We start from the raw sequence: 16,003 nt of genomic DNA, 5'->3' as shown, positions 1-16,003 counted from the left end.
TTCTTGACATCTTCCCCACAGAATTTTCAGTCGTTTGGTTTATACCATGTCAAAATGTCACTTTGCACTCCCTCCACCATCTCAAACTGTGCTCCTTTGAAGAGTTCTTTGGGATTTGGGAAAAAGAAATCTGAAGAGGAGACATCAGTTCTGTAGAGGGGATAGCATACGCTTTTTCAACAAAATTCTCACGTCAGCCCCGCGCATATCCACTATGCCCCTAGGGCCCCTACACAGGACAGCCATTGCAGCTCTACATTGTGCTGATTGGGGACAAAACCTTGGCTTCAGACTTCATGGCCTACTGTCACCAATGCACTTCCCATTTCCTTAAAGCTCCTTCATAATAAGCCTGCGTGATCATCCTGGATTCTCTGATAAAATCAATCAAGATCATCATTTGAAATCCACCACTCTCCTGCAAAGGCAGTCGCCGTAATCCTTTGAGCTGTATTCTTGACCTTGCATTTAACTAACCAAGTATATCCCTTAGGGACCAACTGTTTCGATTGTAGCATTATTATTTGTTATTAGTACTTAATGACTAAACCCTAATGAGACGAAGTCAGTAATACTAAGAGAATTTGCCTGCAGTCCTTCTTTGATCACCGACACATTTGTCCACTCGGTAGGGTGTTCTGGTGGCAGGGTGGTTATACATTGGGCTGCTCAGGGCAGGGGTGATCATTCAAAACCATCAGCCACTCTGCTGGAGAAAGAGGGGTCTCCCTACATCCCCAAAGAGTTACAGTCTCAGAAACCGACAGGGAAATTCTACCCCTCCTACAGGATCCCTGTGAGTTGGCAACATCGACTTGATGGCAGCAAGTTGTAGGAATTGATACTCTAGTAGCAAACTTTTTTATTTTACCCTCATGTGTCTTAACATTGATATAGAAATTGATTTTACATGTATTTGGTGAACTGTGATTTTAGAACACCGTTGCAGCTCCTGTGTTGATATTACTATTAAGATATGGATGCACACATCCAAGCGCCTAGAATGGTAACCTTTCTTACTTTGTTTCCCATTCTCCAGTGCTTCCACTGAAGGGTTATTGAATCGGCAATGCATTTCATGTACTTTTATGAAAGAACAATGTACATATTTCGATGCCAATTTTAGTCCCATGAATAATCATTTCTTATTACTCTGTAAAGGTAAGCTGGTAAACAATTTCATAAAAAAGTATTTTATTTAGCCAGAATCTATTAGTATTACTAGTAATTAGACAAGATAACAGCATCATTTGTTACTTTTAATTCATAATAATTTTTCACTGCGGGCATAAATTATAAATTTAATGAGATGCAAATGTTATCCAGGTATTCAAATGAGAAATAGATATTTGAAGGAAGTCAACAAGGACATGCAATCAATAAGGACATTTAAAACATGATAAAGGATAAGTAATCAAAACCATTTCACAGTAGATTAGTTTATGTAGTTTTTAGAAAACATCACAGAGAGTAGAATATTGACTTAGTTTTGTGATGTCTGCCATCTACAGGATATTGATTTTTCTAGCTCAACCCCCCTCCCCGTCAGCTATGGACAATTAAGATGTCTACAATAATTATTAAGTATGTGTATTATAACTCTAAAACATACTTAAAGCAATAATTCCCCACAGCCAAATGGAACTCATGTGATTGATGAATTGAGTACTACAACATTAGTCGGTGCATGATTAAGCTGTCCTGATTGAGGACACCATGAAGAAATGACTGAGACTCGGTGTTTTTCTTCATTTTTTCTTTTTATAACTGAAATAGAGCAATAAAGAGAAGTTCTTGCAGTGTCACAATGGGGGAATGCATACTTTTAGATAAGATCCTTAGAGAAGTGATTATTCAATGAAATATGGTAACATCTTAATTAACCGCTTTATTTGAAGTAATGAAAGAGTCCATTTTTGTCCCAAAATGTGTTCTCATATTTTGGATAATATATTTTTAATATACAGGCTTACAGAATTCTTTCTTGGCTGAATAATAAATAAAACTTGATCTTAGATCAGTGCTTAAGGGTATCAGAATTCATTTCCTGGGGGTCAGTAATTATCCAATAAAAGACTAAAACTAGAGAAAGACATACAAAATTGACTGAATCCATAGAAATGTAGACATGAAGACCTTTTTTATGGGAGAATTCTTAGCAACAATCTCTGCATGTATATTTTCCCTCATGTGTTCTTCTATAATGGATAAAATATACAAAAAGGGTTTTGTATTTTATTATATTTTAGCAATGAAATGCTTCTATTCACAGAAAAAAAAACTTTTTAAATTGTAGCCTTGCCGGTAATACGTATATGCTTTAAGATGATTACTTACATATTTTTCAAATACAGGTCCAGGGGTCCCAGTGGTCAGCCTACATAACACAGACAATCCAGAAAGTGAGTACATCAACAGGAAATTAGTACTAATTATGGTTACCAGTTGTCTAAGGCATTATATTATTCATATTGATTGTTAGACTGTATCTTTATTTGAAGTAATCTGTTAGCATGGACAAAGTTGGTTAGCCACTATCAATTTGACCTTGTGATAGAAAATAAAAAGCATAAAGTAAATCAGTTAAGCCATTTTTCAGATGGAATGATATATCTTGATATGCTTGAGTTAAATAATGAATGATTGAGGTGTCTCTCTCTAGGAAATATTCCATCCACTGGCCCTTGTGTTCTCAAATTAAATCTTCCTTGTGAGTTACATGACAGTGCTACAAATAGTTTATGAAAAATTTTATCTTTTAATTCTATTTTACTATGAACTCTGTGAAGTAGCCTCATATAGATCGTTCCACTGGAGTGATATCTTGATTAAATTTCTGGGGGAATTATAAAACTTATATTATCCCCTCTGCGTTTTCTTTTTGTCCAAGATATCAAGAGCCTTCTAATTTTGTATGTCCATTTATGTAGTGGTTCAGCATCCACTATTTATGTATGAGAAAGAAAATTGTGATAGAGGTTGGGACTACTTATCTAAAAAGACAAGGCAGTATGTTTAAAAAGTAATGTGTAAGTAAACATAATTTCTGCGAATTTAAAAAATGAACCCCTAGCCTGATACCTGCCTTTCTTTCGCCATCATTTCTTCATTATTTATTTATGGAATTTCTTCAAACAAACCTGATGCTGTAAGAAGTTAACGTAGATTATTATATTTGAACAGTGATGATTTATGCTTATGGACTAATTGTATTCTGAGACCAGGTACTTGGTATGGTTATTCATTTTATCCATGTTATGGAAGGGGATACTGATTCATAGAAAGGATAAGGTACCGGGCCAATGCCATTACTAAAATGTAGCAGATCCGCAACCCACACACAACATTTTAAATCCACAATAAGAGTATAACCAGTACACTAGGATACCTCTTCTTCTAATTGTGTTTTGCTTTTTGAATCAGTTACTTATGGGTATTATGAAAACATTGATATCAGTGTGAACTTCCGTGACAAATATCATTCTCAGAGAAAACAAAGAGAACATGTTATATCCTAGTCAGTGGTTCTCAAACCTTCCTAATTCCACAACTGTTTAATACAGTCCCTCATGTTGTGGTGACCCCCTACCATAAAATTATTTCCATGGCTACTTCATGACCATATTTTGCTACTGTTATGAATCGGGCGACCCCTGTGCAAGGGTCGTTTGACCCCCAAAGAAGTGGACAGGGTGAGAAGCGCTGCTAGATGTCCCTCTAACATGGAATGTCAGGCATCCAGACAAAGAGGAAATGATTCAATGTCCTTTGGTTTGTGTACTTGTCACACACGTGGGCGCTTCTTTTAGCGCCTGGCCAATGCTATGTCCAAATCTTACATAAAGTGTTGAAGATATTATTGTAAGAAAACCCAATTTGCTCAATGCTGACATGAAAAGCAACATTTTTTATAATAGACACATTTTCATTGATGAAATGAAGAGAATGTTGTTTACTATAAGACTAGAAAGCAATGTATATGATTGGCCCATCATGTATGTTTTTTGTAAGACAATCTCAGTATCTACAGGATCAAACTCCTCATAGGCAAATGAGTAAATGGTTTTCTCTGATGTAAGGTAACTCCATGGTGTGTAGGATGCATTCAATAGCTATCAAGTGTTTGGGAACCATTGGGTATTTTGTATTAACAACTACACCCCCCCAAAAAAATTAGTCACAATCTGACTTTAATTCATCCATCTACTACATGGCAACATTTTCTAACAAATTCAGCTGTATTTCATTAAGTATTTTTTTGTCTATAGAAAATCTTTGTGACTTTCTTCTTCAAAAGTCACCTCTGGTTATCTCAGGATAGAAAGAAAGAAAAATGACTTGTGAGGAGGCCAGGTGCTTAATTTTATTTTCAAAGGACAGTTACTCATCAAGGAATTATGTGGCAATTCAATGTTTGGGTTGATGAAAATAAGTGCACATTAAACAGCAAAAGAAGCTGTGTACAGTGAATCAGTCAGAACTCCACGTGTGCCCCATGGATGACAATGGGGACAGAAGAGAAGATGGATAAAACAAAAAGTGGATAATTAACAGACGTACAGAACTTAAAACCCGATAGCCATGACAATTAAATTAAACAATAAATTAAACATTGCAATGTATTTTATCCTAACAAGCTAATAACAAAAATGTATACTGCCAATGAATATATAAAGAATAACATCTAACTTGCTGCCAAAATTATAAACTTGGACAAATTGTACGAGCCCCCAATAAAATGATTTGAAAATAAATAAATGAATGTTTTACCCATAAGCCTTAAATATCTTAGATTTTGTTACCCACTAGACAGACACAGAGAGACAGACAGATGGTGAGAGAGAGAGAGAGAGAGAGAGAGAGAGAGAGAGAGAGAGAGAGAGAGAGAGAGAGAGAGAGAGAGAGAGAGAGATTGTTATTAGGTGGCCCTGAGTCACCTCTGACCCATAACAACCCTACGCAGACCAGAATGAAGAAGGTCGCCATCCCACCTCTGGAGGAAGAAGCTACTGAAAACCTTATGCATTGCTTCTGAGAAATGGAGAGGGACAGGGACACACACACACACACACAGAGAATATTCTAAATGATTATGAATTAGGAATATTATTAGTGAAAAGCAATGATAGGGAATCAAAGGGCGCAATTTATAAATAGGCCAGTTGAATATTACCCATCCCACTGGACTCTTCCATTTGTGCTGTCAAAAGCACTCTTTGTTCTCTGTCCCTCGTGGCCATGTTCAGTGCCTGAGAAGTAGTTTGCATAAAAAAACCTTACCAGCTTTCCTTGCCCAGTGACTGCTGATTAGATTCACTACACGGGACTCTTGAAAGCAAAGAGAGGGAGATGAGGTGGGGTTTCCGACCCTGTAAAATCACCACAAATTGGCTTCTACCATGACCTTTCCTCCCAATGTGGATCTGTCAGCGAACCTTTCCTGTAGAGGTTCTAGTAAGCGCTCTATCTCCTGAGCACGCAGGACTACCCACTGTCAGCAGCTTTCCATTACTTTATTACTTCTTAAAAATTCCATGTGCAATGTACATACATGGTAATAATCCCTTTATTAAAATCCCATAATAATATATGTTTCTGTTCATCAAGAAGACATAATAATTCTCACTGTACGCTTTTTAAAATATCTGGATCCAAACATATTCAGCTAAAAACCAGAATAAACTAAAGCAAAGGAAACTCATTCATTGCCATTAAACGGGTTCTGACTCAGAGTAAGCCTAAACCAGAGGCGTGGTGCCTAGCGCTTTGAAGACAATCGTCTTTCCAGATGCACATCGCCACCTCTCTCGTTCACTGAGCAGCTGGTGGTTTTGATCCGTTAACCTTGTGGTTACCAGCTGAGCACTTATTCACTGTGTTACCAGATCTTCTTCACGAAAGAAATGGACCCCCAAAAGGCGTTACTTCTCTCTCAAGAGAATTTGAGAAACACTATCTACCACGTTGGTATTATTTCCCTTTAGAGAACACTGCCTAGCAGGAGGTTTTGCTTTTGTGGGGTTTCTTGTTAAGTACACTTAAAAAATAATCTTTGACCAACTCCTAGACCACAAAATGTCTGTTCAGATTTAAAAATTAGAATCGTGCAAGATGTGTAACTAAAATGTTGTTGAAATAGAGATAGACAGCAGAAATAAATCTGGAAAGCATTTAATTATTTGAACTTCCCACATAGTACACTTCTAACACACATATAAGAAAACCTAAATTCAAATAATTAGAAAAATTAATTTAAAATAATTAGAAAATATTTTGAAATGACGGAATATGAAAGACAACTTATCTAAGTTTTCCCCTGAAGAAACTAGAAAAAAAACGGTAAATAAAATCAAGTTAAGATTAAGGAGAAAAATTAATGTTACAAAAGAAGGCAGGCAGTAAGGAGACTATATAAACTAAAATCTAAAGATGCTTCTCCATAGAAAGCAATCATATTGTTGAAGTTATAGATATATTTATAAAGAAAAGAGAAGTGCAATTACCACTTTCATTAATTGAAGGAGGTGATTTTAATAACAGCCTTGCAAGCCTTATAGGAGATAATAATTTTATGTCAGTAAATTTGACATATTAGAGGAATTGGATAAAAACATTAAAATATACATTTATAAACATTGATATAAGAAAAACTCTATCAAAATGACTGATTACCTGATACAATTTTAATCCACAGTTAACATTATTCCTACCAAGAATCTCCAAATCCAAATCTAGTTGGATTTACTGTTGAATGCTATCCCTTATTTATTGAATGAATACCTAATTCACACAAATTATTTTTAAAGAGGTAACAGTTTTTTTTTAAACATTTTATTAGGGGCTCATACAACTCTTATCACAATCCATACATATACATACATCAATTGTTTAAAGTACATCTGTATATTCTTTGCCCTAATCATTTTCTTTTTTTTTCTCTTCTTTTCTATTTTTTACATTTTATTAGGGGCTCATACAACTCTTACCACAATCCATATATATACATACATCAATTGTAAAAAGAACATCACTTTTAAACTCATCTTATATTAACAAGATTTTTTTTGTATTTTTTTAGATATAGGCATTATAATGATAGCATTTTCTCATGAACATGGATGAAAACACCCCTAAGAAAATGCTACCAAATAACCCACAACAATTAATATAGAGGATAATGTACTATCATCACATGGGATTTATACCATGAATCTATTGCTATTGTAACATTTAACAGTCAATCAACTAATTCACCAGCTTACATTGGGCAAGTTACTTATGTTCTCTTCAACTTAAAAAAAAAGAATTATTTGTCCATTTCATTTCAAACCTTTTCTATTACTGTATTGTCATTCATTAATTTTCAGTTCTGCAATGTATATTATGCTGCTAATCCAATTCAATGGGCTTTCACGTCACATATTGTGGTTTCATGTCTTTATTGGATTTTACAGTTTTTAATTTTAGAAAACTAATTTTGGTACTTACATTGTTTTTCTTAACATGCTGTGCTTTGTTTTTCTTGGCATGGAATGTAGTCACATTATATCTATTAATGTCATTATCTATCATTTTTTCCACCTGTGTCACTTCTTGGTTTATTTCCTTTTATTCTCATTGTGGATAGTGTGATGCTGTTTCTGTTTATTTTATTTTTAATATTTTTCCTTTCCTGGTTGTTTTGTATTAGGTTCCAGACACTGTTAGTGGCCATAATGTCATTACATTGTGGTCCATAAAGATTTATATCCTTTTAAATATTCTTGAGCAGAGTATGACACAATCTGATAAGCATATTGAAAATATAAATGTGAACTCTGACATACAAAGCCAACATGGAAAATGTTATCGGGTTTTAGAAACTATTAAAAACAGTTGTGATATGTCAGGAGGAAAATGAGGATGGTATTAGTCCTTAGCACAGTGGCTACCAAATGTTTATTTCTTGATAATAATGTCATGTAATACATTGATTTTCTTAATCAACTCATGTCAGGTGGCTATCTACATTGCCTTTTTTGGTTTTCAGAATATTATATGTTGGAAAGCAATCCTATGTTAAAGGAAGCTGTACTGAAGAAGAAAATTGTCAACCCAGAAATTAAAATGATTCATATTGACGACTACGGTAAAGCTTTCTGCATGCCACACTAATCAAGATTAGCTTTCTTTGCACCTTATAGTATTAAATCCAAATGATTCGCCATCTTTAATATTTTGTTCTTTTTTTAAAAGAACTTCCTTTACAGTTGTCATTTCCCAAAGATTTTACGGACCGAAACCAGTATGCTCTTCTGTTAATAATGTAAGTATTTTATGTATTTTTGCAGTAAGGGAAACATAACAATTTTTTGATATAAAAGAATTGTAATTAAAAAAAGAAATAAAACTACAGAGGCCCCATTTGTGTCCTTAACTGGGTCTCAGGGGCATCACTGTTACATCATGTGGACAGCTGTCTCTTCTTTTGTACGTCTTGCAGCTCAAGTAGACTTGGGTGCTATCCCTTGAATAGTGACCTCACAAAATTAGTTTTGTAAATATCTGCTTGGCAATTAGACAATCCCTATATTCTTTATCAATGTTTGTTTTTTGTTTTGTTTTGTATTTGTACAACATTGAGGAAATATGTGCAGTTGTTAAATTAGTTGTTCAGTCTCTCAAAGCAGGCCATACCATCCTGGGATGGGGAGGATGTGCAGATACCTATGCTTTATCCTTGATTATGGGCTACAGTACAATTTTTTTTTAATTCCCAAGGAGATTCCACTTTTGTTTTGTTTTGTTTTCCTGAAGAGTGGGCACTGGATAGTTTCTTTTATGCTTATCTATATTCCCCTTGCCACTTCTTCCCACAACATCCCTGTTAATGCAAAGTAAAGCTTGCTCTTGAAATGTACTTTGGGATTTGAAGAATTTCTACTTACAGTAAAACACTATTGTGTCCATGTATCATTGGACACAGAGGCCTCTAATATCTTCAGGTTAACTAATTTGATATTGAAATAACATTTATTCCGTGGAGTTATACTTATTGTTAAAAATCTATACAACAAGGGTAATGACAATGCTTAAAACTATCTGTAATTATATCCATTGACTTAGTAGGAAGAGTGAAAATGATATTTCTTAATAAGATTATTGAATATTGTTATTATGTGTTCAGTCTATAGAATCACACTGTCTAGGTTAAAATTGTAGTTTTACCATTTCTGTGCTATTGAATAAATTATACAAATTTCTGAGAGTGCATGTTTATCCGAATAAAAAATGTTCATTGCCATAAAGCAACTTACATTTTAGAGCTATTTTATGAGTTAAAAGAAAGAGAGCTTATTAACTGCTGTGTACATTGCTGAGGATTAATTGTTTTTATCACTATGGTGAGTGGAATTCAGTCTCTTGTGTCAGCCAATTTTTTATTTTATTATTTGTATTTAATAAATAAAGTACTTTATAGCTGCATATGTTATAAGCCAGGTAGTCTAAACTTCATAACAATATTCCCTTGCAGTACATTGTTCATTCCTCATTCTAATACCTTGACCTCAGTATCGTGTGCTGAGACCATAAATTCTTCCTTGTTTCCTAATAGCTTGGTGGCTCTGAAATTTCTTATGGTCTTCCTAAGGAAATTCCTATTTCCTCTTTGTTCGGTCCATCTTTTGTCCTTTCTCTTTCACCTAGTTTTCTTCAATATCCATGTGAACTATATGTGTGATTTATTGAGGAAAATATTTGAAGAACTAAAAAGACGGAGGAATGATTTTTTTCTTTTTCAAATCTTGCTCTCATCGTCTATGCCATATATCCTTTTGGGAAATTTATAGTTCTCATTATTCACTAAAACATAGGCGTCATCAAGGTTAGGATCTTGCTGCCATGGCGGAGTACTGGTTAAGCGTTGGGTTGCTAATCTCAAGGTCATCTCAAAACCACCTGCTGCTCCTCAGGAGAAAGACGAGGCTTTCTACTCCTTTTTAAGAGTGAGAGTAACAGAGGCGCAGAGGGCCTCTATAATCCTCTCCGAAGCTGAGCTCCTCCAGGACTGCACTCGTGTGCAAACATTCCTGGAGCCTTGCTTTCCACTAATGCGCTCACTGCTGCTTAGACGATTCCTTTCAGGGTCGTTGGTTCTTCATCATATGCTACTTTCAAACGTTTGAATGCTGGCCAATTCTAAGTCAGTGCATTCCCTTAATCTTTTGAGAAATGCTCTTGCCCCATTCAGTAGTTTACTGGTAGAATCCTTCAGTGTAGTACTCCGGTGTTTGGATTTTCTCTTTAGTTCTTTCAGTTGATAATCATTCGCTATGTCCTTCATCTTTTTGGTACCTAACTCTAAGCTTTTGCACACTCTATAATACCTTACAATGTATAAAACTTAAAGTATTATATATAAATATATAAAGTATATGCTTTATATTATATATAAAATATATAATGCTTTTATAGAAGAATTATCTAAAAATAAAATATATAATACTTTACTTTGTCTTCCCCTGCTGCCCTTCGCAGTCCTCAGCCCGACTCTTTTTCTTCATCGCGTTCCTGCTTGCAGTGGCTATTATGGCTCAAGAGGAAGCGTCAGAGTCTCCTTTGACATCAAATGGCAATTGGTCTCTTTTTTCCTATCTTTTTAAGGAACTTTTTAATGTATAACATATTTGATGTCATCCACAACTTGCTTGGGTTTCAGTCATTAGACTTCAGGGGGTCAAATCAATTCTAGAAATGGTCTCTGCACGCCATTCTGCACTGACCCATAGCCCTACTTGGGACAACACTGGAGACACAGTGTGGGATGTGTGGCTGAGCTGACGCCACCACACGAGGCAACACTAAGGGCGTGCAACAGAACAGCAAGGGGGGCAGAACAAGGAAGTCCCAAGGGAACACCAAAAATAGACTTTGGGGCCAGGGCGTGGCACCCCATCAGACATGACTGAAAAACACTCCTAAAGGTCAACAAACAGACATTGAAAAAATTACAGGCTTTCCTTTCTTCTTCTTCTTTCATTTTGATTTTTTATGTCATTGGATTTTTTTTGTTGTTGTGTCTGTCATCACTTTGTTTTTCTGTGTCACTTTGGCACTGTAGTGTTTTTAGGTGCATATTATTATCTCTGCAGGTCCATCTAGATAAGATAGGCTGGATAAACAATGTGGAGAAGAAAACAACAGGACTGATGGTTTCAGGGGGATATGGGAGTGAAGGGGGTGAGGGAAAGGAAATGGTGTTAACCAGTCCAGGGACAAGGGAAACAGGAGTGATTCAAAACCTGTGGCAAGGAGGGTGTGGGAGGCCTGGTAGGGATTCAGCAAAGGCAATATAACCAAGAGGAATTAATGAAATCTAAATGAAGGCTGAGCATGATAGTGGAACAAGAGGAAAATAAAAGGAAATAGAGGAAAGAAGTAGGAGGCAAAAGGCATATATAGAGGCCTAAATAGAGGTGTGTACATATGTAAATATATTTATATATGATGATGGAGAAATAGATCTATGTGCATATATTTATAGGTTTTGCATTAAGGTAGCAGATGGACATTGGGTCTCCACTCAAGTACTACCTCAATGCAATAACACTTTGTTCTATTAAACTGGCATTCCAATGATGCCTACCTACCTGACATGATCGCTGAAGACAAATGTGTCATAAGCAAATGTGGTGAATAAAGCTGATGGTGCCCGATAATCAAAAGATATAGCACCTTGGTCTTAAACGCTTGAAGGTAAGCAAGTGACCATTTAGCCCAGAAGCAACAAAGCCCACATGGAAGAAGAAAACCAGCCTGTGTGATCACGAGGAGTCGAAGGGATCAGGTATCAAGCACCAAAGAACAAAATTCACATCATCATGAATGAGCGGGGAGTGCAGTGTGGGGACCCATGGACCATCTGAAGGCAATTGGACATCCCTTTGCAGTGGGGTAGTGGGGAGGAGACGAGTCACTCAGGGTGCAGTGCAGCATCGATGAAACACAAAACTTTCCTCTAGTTCTTAAATGCTTTGTCCACCCCACCCCCCACTACCATTATCCCAATTCTACCTTCCAAATCCAGCTAGACCAAAGGATGCACACTGGTACAGATAGGAACTGGAAACACAAGGGAATCCAGAACAGGTGATCCCTTCAGGACCAGTGGTGAGAATGGTAATACCTGGAGGGTGGAGGGAAGGTGGGGGTAAAAAGGGGTAACCAATTACAAGGATCTACATATAATCCCCTCGCTGGGGGATGGACAACAGAAAAGTGGGTGAAGGGAGACGTCAGTTTAAGATATGATAAAATAATACCAATTTATAAATTATCAAGGGTTCATGAGGAAGTGGGGAGCGGGGAGGGAGGGGAAAATGAGGAGCTGATTCCAAGAGCCCAAATGGAAAGCAAATGTTCTGAGAATTATGGGGCAACAAATGTACAAATGTGTTTGATGCAATGGATATATGTGGATTGCGCTAAGAGCTGTATGAACTCCCAATAAAATTATTTCAATTAAAAAAAAACAAATGCTCTCTGAAGTGAGATATTCTCATGCTCTCATCTTGTTTCACATGGACTTGTTTTAATTTCTCCATCATCAACATGCACTTTTAGATGCTTTCTGAGTCTAAATTCAAACAGTGTAAGATATCCCTGGTCTTTTTATGACTGATGGTATTGAACTTCTCCATCATACCTATACACAGACCTAATCTATATGATTCTTGAACATTCCATCTGACAAGGCCCATTTGAATAGCTATTATTTATGCTGTTAAAAAATGCACTTTCAATTAATCTGTTTGACGTTGCAAAATCTACCACAGAATCTTCAGAGACATTTATATTACCTAGGCCATATTTTATAACTACTCATCTTTTTTCTTATTTCCAATTGTCATGTTATAATTATTAGTAATTATCAATGTACCTTTAGCAAAATTTTTAATAAATTTTAGGCAGTAAAATAACATTAAAAATACTTCAATTTCTTCATCTTTCCCTTAAGTGGTTAGGGTGTCAATATGAATAATAGTCATATTAACTATTATTGCTTCTAGACAAGTGAATATTATCCAATAACTAATAGCAAAATACTTTAGGATAGAGCTTGATATTGTACAATTCCTCTTCAGTTTTTCATTCCCAGCATAGCTATCCATCAGCAATTTCTCACTTGAATGTGAGATATTTGATTGAGATATTATTGCTGGCCAACTATGCTGGGAATGAAAAAATGGAAGAAAATTGTACAAAAACCCTTGCAGCATTACATCGACATGAAACTGCCGGAATGTGGGGTGGATTCAGAAGACACCATGCAAGGAGAGAAATCACTGCCAACAGCCAAAATTGGCTAAAAGCAGATAAAACCAGAAATATGTTTACATGATTTCACTGACTGTAGGAAGTCATTAGACATTGTGGATTGTAACAAATTATGTAGAACATTGCAAAGCATGAAATTCCAAAACACATATCCGTGTTCACATGCTTGGTATACAGACCAAGAGGTAGAACAATGGGCTATTATATGATTTAAGAACAGGAAGGTGTGTCTAGTACCTATTTCAATCAATATCCTGAGCAAATAATCCAAGAAACTGAACTATAAAAAAAAGGACATGACATCAGGTTAGGAAGAGTATTCTTTCAAAAGTTGGGATATGCAGGTGATGCAAGCTTGCTGAGAGAAAAGAGGGATTGTAATATTATTGATGCAGATAGAAGAATACAGCCTTCAATGCGCATTGCTTTTCAAGATAAAGAGAGCATCACCACTCTACCAATAAACAACATACTAATAAAAAGGAGCACAGGTTGAAGTTGTCAGTGATTTCACTTTACTTGGCACCACAACCAACACCCATGGAAACAGCAGTCAGGAATCAAAGAAATGGGAGCATATGCCTCAGATCATATTTCAGACATGGGAATAACCTTGTGATCAGATGTAGAGCATCTTAAGGTCAATTATGTCTGATGCAGTTAGGTTAACGTGTAACATTTTGTCATTTTATCACTTTTTTGATTCATTTAAATTTGTCCCAGTTTTTAGTATTTTATATTTTCTTTTTGTTTGAGGGTTGCCTCTGTTTTATTTTGTCACTGTTATTGACGGGTGGGGTGGGATTTGTCTCTCTCTCCATTTCAAATCATTTTATTGGGGGCTCATACAACTCTTATCGCCATCTATCCATCCATCCATCCATCCATCCATCCATCCATCCATCCATCCATCCATTGTGTCAAGCACTTTTGAACATTTGTTTCCCTCATCATTCTCAAAACATTTGCCTTCTACTTGAGCCCTTGGTTCAGCTCCTCATTTTCCCCCTATTAATTTTGTTTTTAATTTTTTTCTGTAAATTAAATCCAAGATAGGCAAGTTTCTATAGTCAGTAACTTGTATTAATAATTGCCTAAGGACTTGGCAGAGAGGTTGAGTGAAAATGAGGGTATAGCAACAATGCGTAAAAGAAAGAACAAAATGTTCTCAAACTGATTGTGGTGATGATGGGCGCCGGACTCTTTTAATATGATTTAATTATTGAATTGCATATGTATCATATGCCAATAAAATTAAGAAAGAAGAAAATGGAGAAGGAGGAAGAAGCAGAACAGAAGGAGGAGGAAGGGAAGGAGGAGAAGGTGTAGAAGTGGTAAAAAATGAAGACACATGTAATCAATTCAGCTAATGGTTTAAAGGATGACATGAACATCAATCTCCATGACCCTGAGACCAGAAGAACTAGAGAATGTGCAGCTACTACTTCCAATTGTACTGAACAGAATCACCTTAGATTGTCCTGGAAAGAGTGGGAAATGTGGAACAACTCAGAATCATAAAAGAGACCAGATTGAATGGTTGGACAGAGACCTGTGGAACCTCTGAAACTTAAGACCCCGTGTCACCCTTCAGATTTGGGATGGAACTCACCTCTAGGGCCACAATTTTCAGTCACACAAGGCCTGTAATAATCCTGACAAGTTATATGCACCCGCACATAATCAACTATTTGACATCAAATGTTCAAAAGGTCTAGGGACAGATGGGGAAAAGAAATAGAAAACAGAGAAAATGGAATAAGTGATATTCCAATAAAGGGATTGGGATGAATGAGATGAAACAAAACATGACTCAATTATTGAATGGAAAATGGATGCGCTGGTCTTGAAACCATCACCCAATCCAAGATGAAAAGTTACGGGAAGAAAACGAACATGCAGTCAGGCCAAACTGGACAGTGGGAGAGAACAAGAGGGCCGGGGTATGCACGCCTTTCCTGCGCAGAACAAGAGGGCTGGGGCATGCCTTTGCCTCCCAAGACTCAGAACGATGGGGATGCAGCTTTGCCGACCTCATCATGCCATTGTCAATTTTCACAGTCTATTGCTGTTACCTTGCTGCTAATGTGCACCTGTGTTCATAATCGATCATTGGCTCCCAGCGTTCTGGATAGAAATAAAACTGGATGGTTTGGGAAGTGTGCCAGAATTGGCAAACGGAAGAGTCCTTATGTTGCAGTATGTTGGATAGCGATGGCATATGGCCTTCAGCATCCTGGTCATACAGAACTTGGAAAAATGCCAGAAATTAATTGCCACCATATTTCAATCTGAAAGGTCTACCTGCAGAAAATGATAGAAAGGAAGCTTGACCTTTTATCGCTTTACATTGAGTGAGATATATTTTCAACTGCTTCTCCACCTTTCTATGGTACTGGACACAGGTTCCATATAATTAATATGTCTCCACGGAGTCCTCAGAGTTTAATATGTCTTTAACAATTAACCGCAGTGTTGTCACTATAATCTTACATTCTGCAAGTGTCATTCTGTTCTGTTCCATACTAAATTTTTAGTGAGACATATCTACGGCAAATAGTGAAAAACAAGATTGGTCAGTTATACTAAATTCATTTCACTGGGATTTCGAAATGATATACCTTTTCTCGACTCTTGAGACCTTGTTTGGATTAGCTTTGTTATTGGGAGAAAACTTGTTCAACAT

General features: G+C 36.4%; 1 protein-coding gene across 2 annotated transcripts in view; it reads left to right on the top strand.

The window, feature by feature from the left end:
* DPP10 (dipeptidyl peptidase like 10) overlaps positions 1 to 16,003 on the top strand; it is a 775,824-nt gene that overhangs the window by 698,305 nt on the left and 61,516 nt on the right. For both annotated transcript variants that reach the window (XM_075529534.1, XM_075529533.1), the window contains 4 exons: positions 1,040 to 1,161; positions 2,355 to 2,402; positions 8,030 to 8,128; positions 8,236 to 8,305. In XM_075529534.1, coding sequence (XP_075385649.1) covers positions 1,040 to 1,161; positions 2,355 to 2,402; positions 8,030 to 8,128; positions 8,236 to 8,305 — 339 coding nt within the window. The remainder of the gene's footprint in view (positions 1 to 1,039; positions 1,162 to 2,354; positions 2,403 to 8,029; positions 8,129 to 8,235; positions 8,306 to 16,003) is intronic.

The sequence above is a fragment of the Tenrec ecaudatus genome, chromosome 13 (genome assembly GCF_050624435.1).
Source record: "Tenrec ecaudatus isolate mTenEca1 chromosome 13, mTenEca1.hap1, whole genome shotgun sequence".
Taxonomy (NCBI): Eukaryota; Metazoa; Chordata; class Mammalia; order Afrosoricida; family Tenrecidae; genus Tenrec; species Tenrec ecaudatus.
This window is presented reverse-complemented; position numbering and strand designations above follow the sequence as displayed.